The 18,960-nt window shown below is 42.6% G+C and overlaps 1 protein-coding gene and 1 long non-coding RNA gene across 22 annotated transcripts in view; one reads left to right on the top strand and one right to left on the bottom strand.

The window, feature by feature from the left end:
* LOC112656642 (uncharacterized) overlaps positions 1-17,724 on the bottom strand; it is a 188,588-nt gene extending 170,864 nt beyond the window's left edge. For 8 of the 14 annotated variants that reach the window (XR_007408911.1, XR_007408908.1, XR_007408909.1 and 5 more), the window contains exons 1-4: positions 17,456-17,722; positions 16,987-17,053; positions 15,590-15,852; positions 5,949-6,077 (exon numbers count right to left, since the gene is read on the bottom strand). This is a non-coding gene — a long non-coding RNA (uncharacterized LOC112656642). Of the gene's footprint in view, positions 1-521; positions 768-2,913; positions 2,976-5,948; positions 6,078-15,589; positions 15,853-16,986; positions 17,054-17,455 lie in introns of those variants that run through there. The other 6 variants (XR_007408918.1, XR_007408915.1, XR_007408912.1 and 3 more) reach the window with 4 other exon arrangements.
* KIAA2012 (KIAA2012 ortholog) overlaps positions 1-18,960 on the top strand; it is a 130,837-nt gene that overhangs the window by 38,616 nt on the left and 73,261 nt on the right. For all 8 annotated transcript variants that reach the window (XM_049106646.1, XM_049106647.1, XM_025442030.3 and 5 more), the window contains one exon: positions 15,539-15,615. In XM_049106646.1, the coding sequence (XP_048962603.1) occupies positions 15,539-15,615 (77 nt within the window). The remainder of the gene's footprint in view (positions 1-15,538; positions 15,616-18,960) is intronic.

Genomic DNA, 18,960 nt, shown 5'->3' on the forward strand with positions numbered 1-18,960 from the left:
CCTTATGTTTTAGTCGTTTAATTAGCATCATTTTTCTTACAACTTTTTCTTGATATGGTAGTTTTAAAATATGTACACAAGTTTTTTGACATTTGTTCCTCCAAAAGGGAGAGTTTCCCTTATATGTAGACTGGACATAGTTGCTCATTTATAATAAATGTAGAATATGACAGAAGTGATTGTATGTAGCTTCTGAGCCTCAGTCATAAAAAGCACTGTGGCTCTCTCCTTGCTCTCTCTCTTGGGTTACTCACTCTGGGTAAAGCCAACCACCATGTCTGTCATGAGGCCATTCAAGCAGCCTTGTGGAGAAGTCCATATGGCAAGGAAGTAATGCCTCCTGCCAGCAGCTAGAATAAACTTCCCAGGCTATGGGTGAGCCATCTTGAGAAGAGATGCTCCAGCCCCAGTGAAACCTTCAGATGACTGTGTCCTGCCTGACATTGTGACTGCAGCCTCACGAGAAACTCCGCACCAGAATCACACATCAAAGCCATTCATAGATTCCCACAGAAACTGTGTGAGATATAATAAAGGTTTATTGTTCTAAGGTCACTAGTTTTGGGGGTAATTAGTTTCGGTAATAGATCATATACTTCGTGTCACTTCCTGGTGATCTGCAATTTGGTAAACAGAAAGATGAAGGGTCTAGGAATATCCCAGCTGGTCTCAAAACACTGATTATTTGGAGGCAAACATATACTAAATGGTTGACTTTCTCTTTGTTTTCCCCATTTGGCATCTGTGATAATGCCGGTTGTGGCAACCTATGGGTAAAAGAATATGATTTTCCTTTAGTAATCTTTCTCTTAGCAACTGTTGCCTTAAAGAAGATGCCTGGAGATTTAAAGGAGGAAAGGTTCTTTAGACACAATAGTGTGAGTAGTAAAAAGAAAGAACTCCACAGGCACCTGGATGGCTCAGTGGTTGAGCATCTGTCTTTGGCCCAGGTCATGATCCCATGATCCCAGGGTCCTGGGATGGAGCCCCACATTGGACTCCCCACAGGGAGCCTGCTTCTCCCTCTGCCTATGTCTCTGCCTCTCTCTGTGTGTCTTTCATGAATAAATAAAATCAAGAAAGAAAGAAAGAAAGAAAGAAAGAAAGAAAGAAAGAAAGAAAGAAAGAAAGAAAGAAAGAAGGGAGGGAGGGAGGGAGGGAGGGAGGGAGGGAGGGAGGAAGGGAGGGAAGGAAGGAAGAGGAAGGAAGGAAAGGAAGGAAGGAAGGAAGGAAGGAAAGAAAGGAAGGAAGGAAGGAGAAAGAAGAAAGAAAAGAAAGAAAAGAAAGAAAGAAAGAAAGAAAGAAAGAAAGAAAGAAAGAAAAGAAAGAAAAGAAAGAAAAGAAAAGAAAAGAAAAGAAAGAAACCAGACTAAATGTCCATAGTCTTGAGGTTATTCTCAGCTCTACCACCTGCGATTTCTGTGATCATGGGCAAGTAATTTCACTGCTGTGACTTCAGCTTCCTCATATGGGGAAAGAAGAGTCAGAATTAGATCCAGTCCCATTAGATCTAGTCCCATAGAATGCCATTTCCTCACAAGGTTAACAGGCATTATATTAAAAAAAAAAAGGTTCTGAGGTTAAGTAGGTGTGGAAGTCAGTGGGTTAAAGCTAAGCAGATTCCCTTACTGCAGGGTTTCACAAGGGCTCTAATATCCTAATGTGAATCCCTTCTCTTGCCCAAATGTATTTGACCACTTTGTTCTTTATTGTTTTCAGCAAAGCATTATGTGGATCTAAATCATTTTTGGAACACACTTTGGAACATGCTAAACTGATGCTTTCTATGGTTCCTTCTAGCTGTAATGCTTGCTGTATGTTACTAAATATGCCCTTTTCCCAAAGGCATCTTGGTGGGGCAGCTCTGCTGTCTGAATCCTGAAGCAGTATCTCACCCATTCAATAATTCATGACTGTTCTTGTTTTCATTTTCCAAACATCACTTCTGAATCATAGGGTCTACAATCCATCCTTCTCTGAGTGAGAAGTAGAGGAAGGTAAGAAGAAGCCAGTGTATAATAGGCCCTTTTGCTCAATCAGTGTTTGTTAACAACCCATAAGAAATCATGTTGACAATTCTAGGGATCTCGGATCAACTGAAATAAAGGAAAACGTGACTGGATAGAGTCACTTGGCACCCAGCATTTCCTTCCAGTAGGCCTTCCTGTATTGCAGAGTCTAGAAGGCTAAAAACACTTCCCAGATAACCTTTGCCATCAGGAGGCTGCATACAAATTTGGGTTCCGCCAAAGAGCTGCACTTGCAAGGGACATGGAGGGCAGAAGAAAAGCAGAAGCTTGGTGCTACTTACTCGGGCAAGCAAGCTCGTGAGGACTGAGTCTGTCCAGAGGTAGTTGCTACGGCAACTTTATAAGCATCAAGTTCTGTATAGTAACTCCATTCCTTTTAAAAATACCTGGTGGTTTCCATTCTCCACTAAGCTCTGACCGACATGCTCTCCTTACAGAAATTATGGGAGATTCCCATGAGGCTCGGCATGGGGCTAATTTGGGTCTGTCACATATACCACAGGGCAGACTGTGATAGCTGTGCTTGTTCCTGAACTTCATAGAGAAGTAGGGTTCTTTCCCTCATCACAGTGAGGCCAGCAAAGCCCCAGCAGCCCATACTCGAAGGTGTTCTGATAGCCACCAGCAGAGAGCCACTAAAAAACACTAGGGAGCCTCCTTCCCTTTGACAAAAACCTCTCATGATTCCTATGAGCACAAAGATTCCCCTACCTCACATTTGGCTGAAAATGTGTCATCAGCACTTTACACCTCCCAAAGAAGAAAAATGTCAAAAATAATAGTTCTCTCTGAATCTGCTGGAAATTTTTTAGGAAAAAAAATCAGTATGAAGTGCTAAAGAATATTTAGATCCTCTTTATTTTTTGCATATGATGGTACTTACATTTTTTACGAAGCCTGTGAAACTGAATTCTACTTCCCTTGCATTTGTTCCATTTCAGAGCCCTAGAGTCAAGAGTGAACTGTAGGCATTGCATCCATCATCGTTTAAGCAGAGGAAGTACTCAACAGACTTGCTGAGGACACTAGTAGATAAAACTGCAGAGCTCCAGTTGAAGTGGAGTTGGTCTGTGTCCCCTCAACTTCTCCACAGTTCAGCTAATTCTTCCCTTCCTAAGATGGCTCCTAGGCAGGGGTTCTAAAGCCACTGGAGTTATAAGACCACAGTTTGAAAACTCTGTCATTTGGGATGCCTGGGTGGCTCAAAAGCATCTGCTTTTGGCTCAGGGCATGATCCTAGGGTCCTGGGATCGAGTCCCACATCAGTCTTCCCATGGGGAGCCTGCCTCTCTCTCTGTGCCCCTCATGAATAAATAAAATCTTAAAAAAAAATAAAAAGAATATGCTCTCATTTTATAGATAAGGACACTGAGGCCCAGAGAAGCATGGTGATTTGCTCAAAGCCACACAGCTTCTATGTGGCAAATGTAAGGCTCAAATCCAGATTTTTCTGTGCCCACTTAGGTCAAAGTTCTTCCCACTAAATCATACTTGCCTCTGGTCTTACTTGTCCAAGTGTCCAGACTTCAAGGACTAGCTGAATTCCCACCTTCATTGTGATGTCTCAGCCTACACTGATTGCTACTTTTCTTAGGTTCTACTAAGTCTTACTGCCTGGGCCTCTCACCAGGCAGTCTATTACTTCCTTTATCTTTTTTACTTTTTTCTTCTTTCTTCTCTGAGATTTAAAATTCCTATGGGTATATCCCCTTTATCTACTTCTGAATATTGCAGAAAATACCATGTGCATTCTTGGAACACTGCCCATAGATAATGATTAAAACCATGACTAGCAGAGACTATAATTGTTCCCTAATATTCATTCTTTCATTATTCCTTTTATTAGTAGCACCTAAGTTTAGCTGAATATATGGCTGCTGGCTAGAAATTGTTTCCCAGATTTTCTTGCAACCAAGCATGGCCATGTAACTAAGTTGTGTTTAATAAGATGTGAATAGGAGTAATGTGAACTCCCAGTCATTTTCTTAAAAGGACACTGCTCACTCTTCTCTTTACCAAAGGAGGTCCTTTTCCCCTTGAACTTGGCTGAGGTGGTAAAATAGCTTCAACCATGAGGAAGAGGGCAATACTCTTTGGGATAATGGAACCAGAAGATACAGGAAACCTTAGTGCTCAGATAACTTCATGGAGCAAAGCCACCCAGTCTGCCCACCTACCTCTCTGCTCCTATCCAAAAGAGAAATAAATGTTTATCTTTCAGAGTTTTTTTTTGTTACAGCAGCTTGCCACATTCCTTAACTAAAATAATGTAACTATAATAATATCTTCTGTCCTAGTTTATACTTTGTAACAAAGCAGATCATATTTGGGTTACCTAGGTGGCTCCGTTGGTTGAGAAACCAAGAGAAACCTCTTGGTTTCTGCTCAGATCATGATCTCATGCAGGTTATGATCTCAGGGTAATGAGATCGAGCCCCATGTGGCTCTGCACTCAGCAAGGAATCTGCTTGAAGATTCACTCCCTCTTCCTTCCCTCCCCGCCCCAGACTCACACATGCACACTGGCTCTCTCAAAAAATAAAAAATAAAAAAATAAAAAACCCAAACAGATCATACTTGCAGTACATCTTGTAAAGTAGTAAGTAAAATTCTGATATAAAATTATTGGACCTAAAAGAGAGAAGACCCATTAACAGGTATGCCTGACTCCCTTAGTAAAATGTACTGAACACCTACAATATGCTAGGGACATAGAAGGACATTGATATTGAGAGAACACTCTCAACCACTGTGTGATCTCATTCCCTCAGCCCAATATTCCCATGATATGAGTATTTTCATTCACATATCATAGGTGAGGAAACTGAAACATAGGAGCCTAACTCCCTTGTGCATGTTGATTTTATCTGGTAGGCAGTGAGCTTATTCATTCCCAGGCCTACCGACCCTAGACCCTAGAGTTCGTGCTCTTCTCACCCCACTTCCGAGGCTCAGCACCTGTGGCTACTGCCCTTCAGGGCCTCACAGATCAAGTGAGGACAGACTCAGAAGCAATTAACTCTACCTGTATTAGAGACCTAACCAACACAATTCTGAGGTGTTCAAGGAAAGAGCAATTAATTCTAACCTAGGGGACTGGGAGGGATTTTTGCGGAGAAATCTCATTTGCACTGACCTTTGAGACACTAGCAGATGTGGATAAACAAAGAAGAGAGAAAGACACGGCCAACCAAGGGGCCAGCATGAACAAAGACAAAGACAGACAGGAAAGTAGAATGCATGTGGGAAATGATGAGCAGCCCATGTGAATGGATGGTGAGGGGCTTCACGGGAGGAGATGGGGCTGAAAGTCAGGCCAGGGCCAGACCAGAGAGGCCTTGTGTTCCAGGAGAAAGCTGTGATGCTGCTTTTTAAGCAACAAGGAATAACAGATGTTTGAGGAGGCATGTCATGTAACCTAGCACATGTGCCAGCATGAAGGAACAGGCAAGAGACAAGGCTGAGCATTCAGGCTACTGCAGAGCCATCCAGGCAACAGCTGATGAGGGCCTGAACAGAAGGCAGCACGCAGATGTAGGGGGTGCAGCCAGGCTGTGGGGTTGTGTACCAGCCCTCTGAATCCTAGCAGCCAGGGACATGCCTGATAACAGAGTCTCTACAAAACTGGCTGCAAGGCTCATCTCCAATTTTCTACTCAAATTACTTTCTTCTGTTTTCACTTTCAGTGAAGAGGGTTTCTTTGGGGGCTGTGTGTGTGTGTGTGTTTGTGTGTGTGAAGTATTGTAGTTAAGATAAAGCAAGAGTGGAAGACCCCGGGTCCCATCACCCCCAGGGCAGCACACACAGGGCCACAGCCCTCTCCTGACTGGCATTCAGCTTCAGCCATCACTCTCATTTTTAAGTCAAACTCCCACCAACACACATATAAAATAAATTCCAGCATCACACACCTCTCACCTTCTCAGTGTGCAATGGGCCTGTTTTCTGGCTTCTGTATTCTTGGGGAAGTGGTTGAGCTTCCTAGCATACAACTGTGGTAAACAGTAAGAGTCCTATGGAAAACTGTGATAGCAGATTTCTTGGGAGCTGTAAGGCAAAGGGCAAGGCAGCAAGCAGTGATGGAAAGTGTGTGTATAACCCTCCTATACCCTCTTACCCCAGCACACATTGAGGTTTCTCTTTCATGATTGTTTTTAGCCTCTTTTTCCTTTCCAACCACCGACCACTCAATTCTTTGAGGGAAAATTAACATTCATTATGCAATTTATCTCCCTCCTTTTAATCCAGAGTGTCTGTCTCCAAGGTCCCTACTCAATAATTAATGTTTGTTCTCATTTCCCATTCTCAAGAGCATCTATTCTTGAACTGTAGGGTCAACAATTAACACTAATTATGGCTTTTCCTCTCTCTAGTGTTGGTTCTTAGAATCCCAAGTTGCCCTGCTCAGCCTAAGTTATGTGTGTGCACACGGCTGTGTCTGTGCACTCCAGGGAGGAAAAACACCCAGGAACAGGCTTTTCCAAGCCCACCACAGTTTAGCAAATCAATAAAAACGAACATTCTTTTTTTGGCAACCTGTCTAGGGTATTTATCATCCATAATGAGACAATGAAGCATGCATACATACATACATACGTGTATTTGGATATGAGTTGGAGGGGCAATTAGAAGATCTCAAAGTCTTTTCCAGGTTGAATTTTCTATGATTTCTCCCTCACTTTTCCTTCCTATTGGTATCTCTTCAATACCTCATATACCCCAAACCCCTAACCACCCGCCCCCACACACACTCCCAAATTTCCCATTAAAAACTATTCTTCTATCTCAGATCCATTCAGTTGACCTCTTTGCCATCTATCATCACCACCCCCTTCCCTTAACTGTTTTTCTCTGGAACATCATGCAAATTCTCCTCATTCATTGAAACAGCATTGTTTTAACTAGTTTTCATTTTGACTGACAAGGACAGCCAGGAAAATAATTCTCGCCCAAGGTAACTTTAAGAGATTGAAAAAAAAAAATTAGGGCTGTGCAGAAGCCTGTCTGTCCTCTTGGCTAGAATCAGATGGGCTAGAATCCCTCCTGTCCCCCCTGGTCCAACCCTTGTATTTGTGCTACAGCTGCAGGCTGGGGCTCCTCACACTTGTCTGTCATCCCCCTATTGCTGCATGCACTGGGGCCCCACAGCACATCTGCTGTTCAAATCTGGGCATCTCCTCACAGCATGTGTCAAGCATTAACTATTTCATGCTCTTACTCCATCAAAAGTTCCCCTCTCAGAATTTCAGCATCACAGTCCCTACAGGATTTCACCCTTAAACATCTTAAATAAAAGTATTATTTTCTTCCAGGCTTTTAAAATCCCAGATCAACCTTCTCTCCATGATAGCATCAACAGATTTTTTTTTAAAAAACCATTCAATTTATTATGAGGCTTAAGCATCAAAGCTCCACTTGGTTTTCCCTTGTCTTGAGGTAAGAAAAATAGCTTTTTTTCAAGACATTTTCACACTCATAGGTAAAACCCCTATTGTTTTTCAGCCTATGAATCTGTCAATTCAAATACCAGCCATGAAAAGGAGGGGTCTAGTATTCAGCGTCCCCTAAGAAGTAAGATTTTTCTCTAAAAAAGTCACCTCTACTTCTCCTCTATATCATGTGATTCGCATACACATTATTTTATACTGAGACCTCCAGAAACATGCAATTTCTCCCCTAATATAGCAATAAGTAGGGAAGAGGATTCACTTCTTGGAGAGCCTCAGAAATGTGGTATCCTCAGGAGTTACTCATGGGTAGCCCCGTGTGCTGTGGCCTGAGTATAAATATTAGGCGAGAAGAGGAGCTAGACCAAGTACTTGTGCTTAGCAGGCCCAGTAAAAATCTGCAGGGGTGTCCTATGGGTTCCGCAGGTCATATGCTGCACAATTCACATTATAATGAGGTGGATGTTGCACAGCTCAGCCTGCGCCACCACAAATGAGGAAAGTATCTGGAAAACACTCTTGAACATGTATTCTAAATGGAGGACTGAGGCCAGTACTACTTCTTCCAAGCTCCCTTTTATACTTCATTCCCCCATTTAGAAAGAAGCAAAAACTAGGAGTGTAGGTTGACTTTGTAGCTCATCCTCTGTCTACCACCATTGCTGCTTCTGCCTCAGACCGGGGGAAAGGATGATTATGTAGAGACCTTCCCTCTCTCCTAAAAATCGTCTTTGATTAATAGAGAAATGTGTGTGGTCTTCCTCACTGCTTATTTTGGGGCAGGCAGCAATGAATCCTGAATGAGGGACCTGCTATAGTGACAGGAAGCAATGTCACAGATGGAGTGCTGGAGCCAGAGCTGAGGGGAAGGAATTGTTTTTGCCAGAGACTACAAAACTAGAAAGAGAAAAGGCACAATCATACGCTTGCCAATCTCAAAATCTGTAAGCAGAGAAGTAGTTGAGAGCCTGGCATTCTGCATTACGCCTCCTGCCATTCTCCTTGGATGGACATCCTGACCATGGTGGGAAGTTTCAGTGTCAGTTCTGTTCTTTTTCACTTGTTGGTTGGAACTGGGCCAGAACAGCTCTTAATAGGAGCCCTCTAGTAGTGAAGGAGGATGATAATGATGATGATGGAGATGATAGCTATCATTGTTATCTATCTTTGATATGCCAAACATTTGTGCTGAGGGCATTACATTCATTATTTTACTTCGTCCTTACAGCAATGATATGAGGTAAATTCTATTGCTATCCTCATATTTCATCTAGGATGATGTGACTCAGAGAGGTTAAGTGACTTGCCCAAGGTAAATGGGCACACAGCTAAATGGCTGTGATTTGAACCCCAGAAGCCTGCATTTTTATCACAATGCATGTTTAGCAGTGATGTCAATGTAAACAGGCATGTTTCCATCTGACAAAATGGAGCCTTTGGAAGTTCCTGATTTTATAAGCCATACAAATAAATGGTTTCTGTTGTACATCCTTTTCTCCCCCAACTCCCCTTACTTAGCATCAGACACCCTTTGGTGGGTAACACTGAAAATGATTTGCAACTTTTAGAGACATAAGAAGAGAAGAAGCTAAAAAAAAAAAAAAAAAAAAGTAGGAATAATTTGGGAGAAGCCAAACTCTTGAGACAGATTTTCTAGGAAGAGAGGCCATAACAGGGTAGCTCTCCAGACCAAAAACATTCTTACTAATATGGCCAAAAATGTTATAATTTCACTTCATTCTACTATTAAAATCTTATTAATAGATTCACTTTGAATTCAGAAGTATTCTCTTAAAAGGTTGATACTTCTGATAATAGTCATTCACCCTTTAGTTTAAAAAAATTATTTGATCAGATGGCTGTCCTCTTGCAACCTACCTGAGAACTAGCTGCTTTGAGGGACTAAAAATTCTGACAGAGATAGGAAGAGAGGTGGGTAATTTCAGAGTGAAGAGAGGTTTAAGCATTGAAACATGCATGGCTAGTTGACTGCCTTAGAGGGCTTAGATGAACAGAAACAGCTATATAGAGAAGAAGGCACAAGAAAAAGAAAAGTACAGAAAGGGAAATGGTAGAGTGCCAACGACAAACTTGGACTATTTCAGAATTGCCCCATGGCAAGCTCTATATTCAGGGAAAGAAAAGAAAAAGGTTCATTTCCTCTTTTCTCTACTTCTAGTAGCTAGAAGACCTTAGGCTCATGCAAATCTCTTTATTTCCAAGCTTTTGAATATACTGTTGCCTCTGCCGAGAATACAATTCTTCATCTCTTCCTACCCCCTGTCATTTTTTAGAATTGCAGTAAAATATATACAACATAAAATTTGCCATTTTAACAATTTTTAAGTGTACCATTCCGTACCATTGAGTAGATTCTCATCATGGTGCAACCAATTTCCAGAACTCTTCTTGCAAAACTGAGATCCTATACCCCTTAAATAACAACTCCCCCTTCCAATGGGACCGCTCACATAGGCTAGAGAACCTCTTTCAAGGCTTAGATGTAGGAAATATTTGTTCCTTTGATTTGCTCAATAACCTTAACAAAAAATTCTTGCATCTCTTTGGCCTTAAAATTACCATTTGTTTTTAAGAAAATGGATATAACAGTATTCTGAAAATATTTGATACTCCCTGCAACTGGGTTCAAAGAGCAATTTAAGACATCTATTCACTGGAATTATCTATAGATCTTTCACAACTCTTTGTTTTCTTTTTGATCATTTGGTTTTAATGACTATTTTCAGGAAAAATGATAGGATTATAAAGAATTATATAATGGTGGGCTTTGGGTATTTGTGAACTTGAAGGTCAGCTTCAACTATTTGCAAATGACTTCACAAATCAGTGACACATACAATATGTCATCTTACAGAGGCATGGAATCAAATCAAAGCTTTAAGGCTGGAAAACAAAAGACCATCACTAAGCTAGTGAGTTCACCTTGCTCTCCTCTGAGCACCCATAGCTCACTGTTGTGATCTATATTCACTACAACACCTGCAATTGCTCTTGTGAAGTTATTTTTCAAAAAGAGGAATACTGATTCTTTTTATATAAATATTGCTAAATGGCCCTAAATAGAAGGCCAACTGCTGGAGCTGATGATAAAAATAAGAGAAAGTGATGTGGTCTAACATTTTTATGATTCTCTGGAAAAAAAATAATTTTATAAATCACCCTAACCCTTTATTTATAGACTCATTAAGAACTTGAAGAACTCCTCTTCTTTTTATTGGGAATATGAAATACACTAGAGGTATTCACAAATCTAAGGATTCTTGAAATTCTCAGAATGTGAGAATAGCCACAAATAGCTATTCTTCTAAATAGCCAGAATCTGCTGTTCACTTACTGTATAATATGCACAAGGGGTCAGGGCCTTGTTCAAGCAGTGAAGTAACGTTTAGCACAATGCATTTTAAGGCTGGTATGGATTTTAAGGTATGGTAGGGTGTGTATGTATGAGTGTGTGAGTATAGTACCAGTTATATCTTTCAACCTATAATAAAGTTTAGAATATTATTTTTTCTTCTGTCAGAATGACCAAAAAATTATAACTTTTATTAACTAGTAATCCATAAATACTCCTTTCCATTTCCTCATGCCTCTGACATTTGTGGCATAAAGAAGCATGAGGCTTTTCTTTAGGATTTTTTTTCTCCTAGCTTTTTTCACACATTTTCCTGTGGCCTATGGCTTTTCATTTACTGTTGTCTTAGTTCTCTACAATTCCTTATTTGAAAAAATAATGAAGTCACAAGCATTGGAAAATGTCCAATAGAGAGTGAGTCTGTTTTACAAAGCACATAGAATTGCTTATTCATTTATTCATTAAACAAACACTAAGGGACCATCTACTAATGCATATACTGGGGTAGGCACATGAATACAGTTGAGAAACAAAGTCCATGCCTTCGTGTTGTCCACAGTAGATTATGGTGACAGCTATAAATAAGTACAGACTAACTCAGCCTTTGAGAAGGCTTTTGGAATGACTTTCTAAAGATATATGTAGGAACTAGCCAAGTGAAGAAGAGGAAGGGATGCTCCAGGGAAAGGGACCACCTTAAGGTTAGAGAACATGGCGACATGGGAGAAGTGTAAGCAGCTTATAATCACTGGCCCCCAGGGCACAGGAAGAGAAGAGAGTGGGGAAAAGTGCAGTTAGCTAGTGAGGTAGGCAAGAGCTAGATTATGAAAAGCCATAGTAACAACTGAGAAATTTATCCCAAAGATTGTGAGATCCTATTTATGCAGGATCTCACAATTAATATAACCAGATTTTTATTTTAGAGAAATGACTCTTCCAACTATCTGAAAAATGGATTGAAGGGGCTAAGCCCAAAGGCTAGAAGACCAGACGTCTATACTTATTTGAGAAGGAGTGACCAAGAATAGTATCTCTCATAGAATTAAGATCACCACTCGAGGGGCACCTGGGTGGTTCAGTGGTTGAGCATCTGCCTTTGGCTCAGGTCGTGATCCCAGAGTCCTGGGATCGAGTCCCGCATCAGGCTCCCCATGGGGAGCCTGCTTTTCCCTCTGCCTATGTCTCTGCCTCTCTCTCTCTCTGTGCCTCTCATGAATAAATAAATAAAATCTTAAAAAAAAAAAAAAAAAAGATCACCACCTGAATTGAATTGGTTGGCCACTTTGTAGCTCCACCTTCAGCCATTCTTGTTAATTCTCTTCTTCCTCAGTCTTCCATCACAGGTATCCTTATTAATCCCACAATGTATCTTGAATGAAGGGTTTCTTGTGCAGTTGATATTTTATTGCTACAAAACTTGAATTTAGATTCTGCCGTCTAGCTTGCCTTCCATTCTGGGTTTGGTAAACTGCCATGTACCTTTGGACCTCTCCATAAAAAATAATTTATGAACTTTTGGGAGAACTTGGTGTTCCCAAAGCTAAATCCAAACCCTTGAGACTGAACTAGACTTGGTCTAAGAAGATATAAGCAAGTAAAAGAACTCTTATTCCAACTTGTAAGAAAAATACTGCCCTTGCATTTACTAGGCATTTCCATATTCAAATTCAGACCAATGTATATCTTCTAGATGAATCTACTTGGCTCCTTTAATAGAGCTCTTTGGGGTATGTCTTTAGCTTGGAGATTTTCTCAGGTCTTGAGTAACTGTTTGATATGCCCATCTCACTCTCCTCTTCACCCAAGATTTAAAGTAAAAAATGTGTAGCATAATCAAGGTCTTAAATCTTATCCCAATAATTTGATAATGACAATACCAAAAGGCCATCTTGGGTCTTGGTTTCCTGCATTAAACAATCAGATCAAGATTTATTATAACACGTCAAACACTCCATAGATCATAGGCATCTTGAGTCATATCATATAAAATAAAGTATTTTTAGATATCATACTTAAGAAAAGGTCAGCAAGGCTATGTAAAGGCACCAGAATTATCTTCCTTTTATGGTTTAGTTCATACTGGAAGATTTTTTAAATTAATCTGGAATTTGCCTTTGGATTTTCCATTTTTGACCACAAATACAAAACCATGAAGGTAAAAAAGCTGACTTTCAGGACTCCTCCCATTGGCTTCTGCTAGGGTCAGCAGGTCCATGTGTAAAGCTGTGAGAAGGCAGAGTGCTTTCTGAGATCTGTTTGGCAGTAGATATATCCCCTCTCCAATGAGGAACCACTGCAAATTATGGGGGAAGTGTCATGAGAGCATACTAGGGATCAAAGAGTACTCATCCCTCAGAAATGACATGTGTGGGAAAAGGCCCTAAACATATTTAAATGTACCTCCAAAAGCTACTGCCCTTGTAACCACAGAATGTTTGGCCACTTTGGAGCCTGTGGGTCTGATGTCCTTTCCCAAGCCCTGACACACAACCACGAAGTCAGGTGGCCTAGTCTGCCTGATAAGATGACTTTTTAGTTTAGTCTCTATTCTGATACCAATGAGACCCACCAGAGTATCCCATACCAAGGGAAATAAGCATTCTGAAACAATGGGAATAAATAGGACTATATTTCATTTTTATCAAAACAACAAACAAAGACAACTTGGGAATTAAACATCATCAACATAGGTTTAAATAGAAGGAAATTTTAAGGCACCCTATTCCATGCTAGAATCAGATGCTCTTTCCTGCTTTTGAGTGTTTGGTGAAGGATCCCATGATTTGAAAAAGGCAGAGGAGTTTGGGATGAGACCCCAACTTGTAAGGGTCATCTCTGAAACAGCCTGATTATCTGGTGGGAATGCTATCTCCTTGCTAAAAGCCTGTGGTTAGATTAATGCTAGCATTTGAAAATCTGTTCTGGCCTGATGGTGGGCAGCCAGAGAAGGAATGTGTTTTCTGTTTATCTCTTTAGTGGCAGAAATGTTCATCACAGAAAGACTCCGAGCTCCCAGTTTCAGGCAGGCCTGGAAGTTGTGCAGTCTGTAGTCTGTGAATGTACACATCAGCTCGGAATGATGAGAAAGAGCCAGGCCTGTGTTCACAGCCAGTTGCCTGCATTGGGTGATGGGTCAATCAGTTTCTTCAACTTGATAACAAGGGTAGATCCAGCCACATTGTTGGGAGAGGAAGTTTTACCACCCCCATTGCTTTATCTCCCAGGAATGCAGTTTGAGTTGTGTCTCCTCCTTGACAGCATGGACCTCAGTAAATTACCAGGGTCTTGACCCAAGAGATGGAGAAGTCCTAAGCGATTTTTTTAGTCTCCTATCTAAAAATGTGTTTACATTTCTTGAACTCTGGCTGACTGATTCATTCTCCTGGTGTTGCAAGAACTTTCTTTATGCATTAGAATTTATAAGTTTCATTTCTAAAAGACCCAAGTTTCCTTCCAAGCCACAGTGAAGTGAACCTCCTCTCAACACAATTCTGCTGGGCTGGATTTGTCCAAAGGATGGATCATGGCCAAGCAGCTGTGATGTGGCAAGCTCAAGTGAGGCTAATGGAAGGAGTGTGATGTGGAAGGGAAAGCATTAGATACTAAGTCAGGAGATTTGGGTTCAGGTTCTGGTCTTACACTATTTCAAGGACTAGCCTTAAGCCAATCTCTTGAAACCACTCTCTGGGCCTCAGTTTCCCCAGCTGTTTAAATCTGTCCTTTCAAACAAGAACAGGACAGCTGAGAAACAACAGAAAAGGAAAGGTCAGCCCACAAGGAATGAGTAGAAGCTTCAGGTCAAAGAGACAAAGATGCCATGGGCTCTTAAAAGTAGCAAGCATAGAAATAACTTTTTGTTGGACACTCCACCCACACTAGAGACTAAAACCCTTGTCAGTGGAGCCACGTGCTTAGCTAAATCTGTTCTCAAATAAACATTCCTTTATAAACATTAAATTCACTTTCTTAGGAATAAAAAGGAAAACAAAATAAATCCTATCCTTTTGCAGCATGGGGTTGGAGTCTTGGGCTCAAATCATTTCTGAAAACCTCACTTGTTCTACAACCTAAGTTTCCATATCTGTGGAGGGCAGTGGTCATGCAACCACGGAGGACAGTCATGCAGAGTAACACCACATTGTCTGCATGGCACCTGCTTCATGGCAACCTCCGCAATTTTCCTTTGTCCCCTCTCACGAGCCCTACTTTGGCCTTTGCCTTTGTTTTATGTTTCCACTTCTCCTGTAGCCCCCTCACATGAGAAGGGAAAAGGGAAATCTCTGATCTCTCTATCTGGAAGGTTGCAGAAGCATTTTCCTACTTCAGTGAAGTACAATCATGCAAAATTTATATTCAACAGTATCAGCAGATTTTTTTCCATCAATATTTCCTTTTTAATTCCAGCTTTATCTGAATTTTCGTAGCACAAAGAATTTACTTTTTTCTTTGAAAGAGCAATCAAGACAAGAAAAATAGAAATTTGAATATAACTTCTCAACATAACATGGTATTTAGATGGTGCTTATAGAGGGTACAGATGTTGTTTGGCGAGTAAATTCAAATGTCATAGGTGTGTGTTTATAATCTTATACACATGACCTGGATGTGTATGTATATAGTATATAAAAAAATTAATGAGACCTAGATCTGACAACTTTAATCTTTTTTCTCTGTGACTTTCACCATAGCAAACACTGAATCCAGAACCTATCTTCTCACGAATCTTAATGAAATCTCACCTTTGACCCAAAAGCCAGAGAAGCAGGTACAGTATTGACTGAACAGCATGAAACTGGGAGGCAGGATGTTGGGTTCTTGTGCTGGCTTGCTGTGTGACCCTGGGTGAGAGTCTTCATCTCTCTGGACCTCATTTGCCTCATCAATAAAATGAGACAAGTGGATTATAAAATCACAGAGGTTCCTTGGAATGTCAGCTCAACTTGGGCTGTTTTGTGTGGCTCTTCGTGTGCCTGAATGAGTTGAATCAGCCTTTCCCTGACTTCTGCAAAGTCAAAAAGGGAATAAGGAAACACAGAAAGGTATCATCCATCAAGGCAGCTGGCACTAAGACTCTGTGCTAAAGGGTCCATTTTTTCCCATTCAACTCTTATTCCAATGGGGAGGGGGAAGAGTAACAATCAAGGGAAATAAATGTAAGGATACTATGAAGAAAGGAGACAAATGCTTCATTTGGATGGGTCAGAAATATCTATTAGCGTTTCAAGGATGCACATTCACAAATATTTCTAAGTTTGTTCCTTTATTTGAAGCTTTGAGGTTGGGACTCTTCAAATTCACTCTAGAGAGACAACTCAGGGGAATTCTTAGAGCTGTCCCCAGGGTCTCAGAGAACCTGAAGAGAGGCAGCACAGCTCCAGGGCACTCTCAGGTCTCTTCCTGCTGGGCGACAGCCTGGGCTAGGAGAGGGGGCATGACCTCCCTTATCCCTGGCTTCCTGCCACAGCCCGGCTTTCTCCTCTGGCCACACATTCATTAAAAAACAATAATAATAAAAGTAGTTTTGTTTTCCTGTGTGTGCCTAGCTGGGTTCTGAGGAAGGACCTGAACTCTCACTGTTAGAACCCCAGGCCTGGGCCAGGCCTCTGCTGAGGTAAAACACAGCTGAGCTGACCCTTCCTGCTACTGAGGAACCACTGAACCAACGTTTGCTTCTTCTTTTTTTTTTTTTTTTTTTTTTTTTTGCATTCCTGCTTTGAAGCCTTTATGAGGGATCTAGAAGGTTTTCTTTTTTAAGAGAGTCTGTGACTAAGGAAAATATAACTATGCTATATTTTGATAATTCCACAATTCCAAAGGCCTTGCAGATGCCTCACATAACCCTAAACATGCTCCAAATTCACACAGCTCCCCTGCCTGTATTTCAGGAGACCTAATATCACCTGCCATAAAAGAGTGGCTCAGTCCTGTCAAATTAAGCCCTAGACCGAATTATTAACCTTGCAGTCAGAAAGGGGGCGCACCAGACCGAGGGCCTTAAACTCTAATCGTACGTAGGCTTCCCCTGTGAAGCTGTGGCCGACCGGCTCACTCTGCGAACTTCGGGGCCTCTTTCGTGAAGAGGGCCGTTGTTCCCCCACAGAACCGGTGGGTTTGTCCAAGTCGCAAGTAGTCTTACCTCCTTTTCAAGTGGGCCCCAAAAGGAAAGGCATCCGAGGAGACCGTCTAGGGAGCCCCGCCAGCCCCTAAACACAGGGAGAGTGGGGGTGAGGCTGAGGAAGGGGGAGGAGGCTCCCACCCCTCCCTTCTGGAGGCTAATGGCCCTTTATTAGATTAATCACCGACTAAAATTGTAACTACTTCCTCAACTGACTCCATGCAAACGACTAATTTCATGTTGACTATAAAGCATCTGGAAAGGATTTAGAAACAAATTTGTGCCCAGCAGATTTCAGTTCCGTGCCCTGATGGGCCGCGGGCAAACCCAGTGGGCTCCCTGCAGGGTGAGGCAGCTGGGGGGGGGGGGCACCCAAGGCTGATCTGCATCCGCATCAGTTTCTACTTTTCTCTCCCTCCCATGAGCCCCTCCCCGACTCGGCCTCTCCCTCGCCCCACGGGGCGCTGGCCGCGGGGCGCAGTGGGGTCACCTAAAGCACTTGCGCTTCTGTGTCGCTGCGCCAGCTGCGGGGACGGGGAAACACGCCACCAAAGCCAGGGAGGGCCGCCTGGGCCTCAGCACGTCTTCACGGCAAGTCACCCGTAGATGCGGGAAACAAGCCCTGACGGGGCGGGGGGCGCGGTGCCGAGGGGGCGAGCCAGGCGCGCCCCGCTTCGCGGGTGGAGGCCCCGGCAGCGGGAGGGCGCCCGCGGCCGCCCCCTAGCGGCCGGACTGGAAACGGCGGCGGCGCGCGGCGGAAGAGCGCGGAGGCCTGAGGCGCCCGCCGGCCCGCGCCTGAGGCGCCCGCCCCGCGCCGCCCGCCCCGCGCCGCCGCCGCCGCCGCCGCCGCCGCCGCGCAGGCCCCCGGGCGGCTCCGCACGCAGGCCTGGGAGCCGCAGCGCCCGCCACGACTTCCCGGGAGGCGGAGGCGCGGGCTGAGCCGCCGCAAGAGGGGGAAGAGACTGCGAGGGCGAACGCGCAGATGAAAAGGGCAGTGAAAAAAGAAAAAGGAGACAAGCAGACATGTTTCAACTGCAAGCTCCCATTTCCTCTTTCAAATGAGCTGCCTCCCCACTGTGAACAGAATCAAGTATTTATGAAGGCATTTTTTGCATATTAATAGCTGCACATGGAGCCTTGCCAGTTCTGAAGTCCTAAAGGTACGATGCCCCCCTATTAATGCGGGTCCTTCGGCCTCCTCACAGGACTTGGTATCCTCCTTCACACTCAGCTTCCTTTCTGCCTCGTGGCTCCTCCTCGGGCCTTTCATTTGATTAAGAGAAATTAGTTCCCGCGGACCGTCGGCGACCAAGGGCTGCTCTTACGGCGGTGGCTGACTTCAATCGCTCGAGAAGCTTCTCCGCTTCCCCAGGGCCTCTCTGTAGAGGCTGCAGGTTGGGTGAGGTGACCAGCACCTAAAAAAAAGTATTAAAATCGTAAATGAAAATTCCAGCAGGAGACGTTAACATATCTATGCTGTAGGCGCAGAAAAAGCAAAACTTAAAAAAAAAAAAAAGTTTTTTAAAAATTGTGTTCACCACGGCAGCACTATGTCTGCACTGTCTATGCTCCATGAAGATGACGTTGAATTTTACAAGAAAAACATTGAGAACGAGTGAGATAAATAAGTAAAAGGACGTAATAAACAACGTATGTCAAAAATAATAGCAACAGAAAACAAGTTTGGAAAAATATTTATCCTGAGTGGTGATTTACGCGCAGATTGAGACAACCAGGAGGTACCATTTTATATTTGGGATGTATGCCTCCTCTCACTTTTCTTTTTTCTTTTTCTTTTTTATTTTTTTAATGGTGACACCCAGTTGTGCCTTTGTTTTGCTGAAACTGGAACGCTTACACACTTCTGGCGGGTTGTAATTTGGTTTAATCCAGTGGTTAAGCAAAATGGCAATATTACTTGTGAAGCATGAAAAAATATTCCAACTCATCTATTCAGTATTTCTGACTCCTAGGAATTCGTTCTAAGGAAATAAT

The sequence above is a fragment of the Canis lupus genome, chromosome 37 (genome assembly GCF_003254725.2).
Source record: "Canis lupus dingo isolate Sandy chromosome 37, ASM325472v2, whole genome shotgun sequence".
NCBI classification, from domain to species: Eukaryota; Metazoa; Chordata; class Mammalia; order Carnivora; family Canidae; genus Canis; species Canis lupus.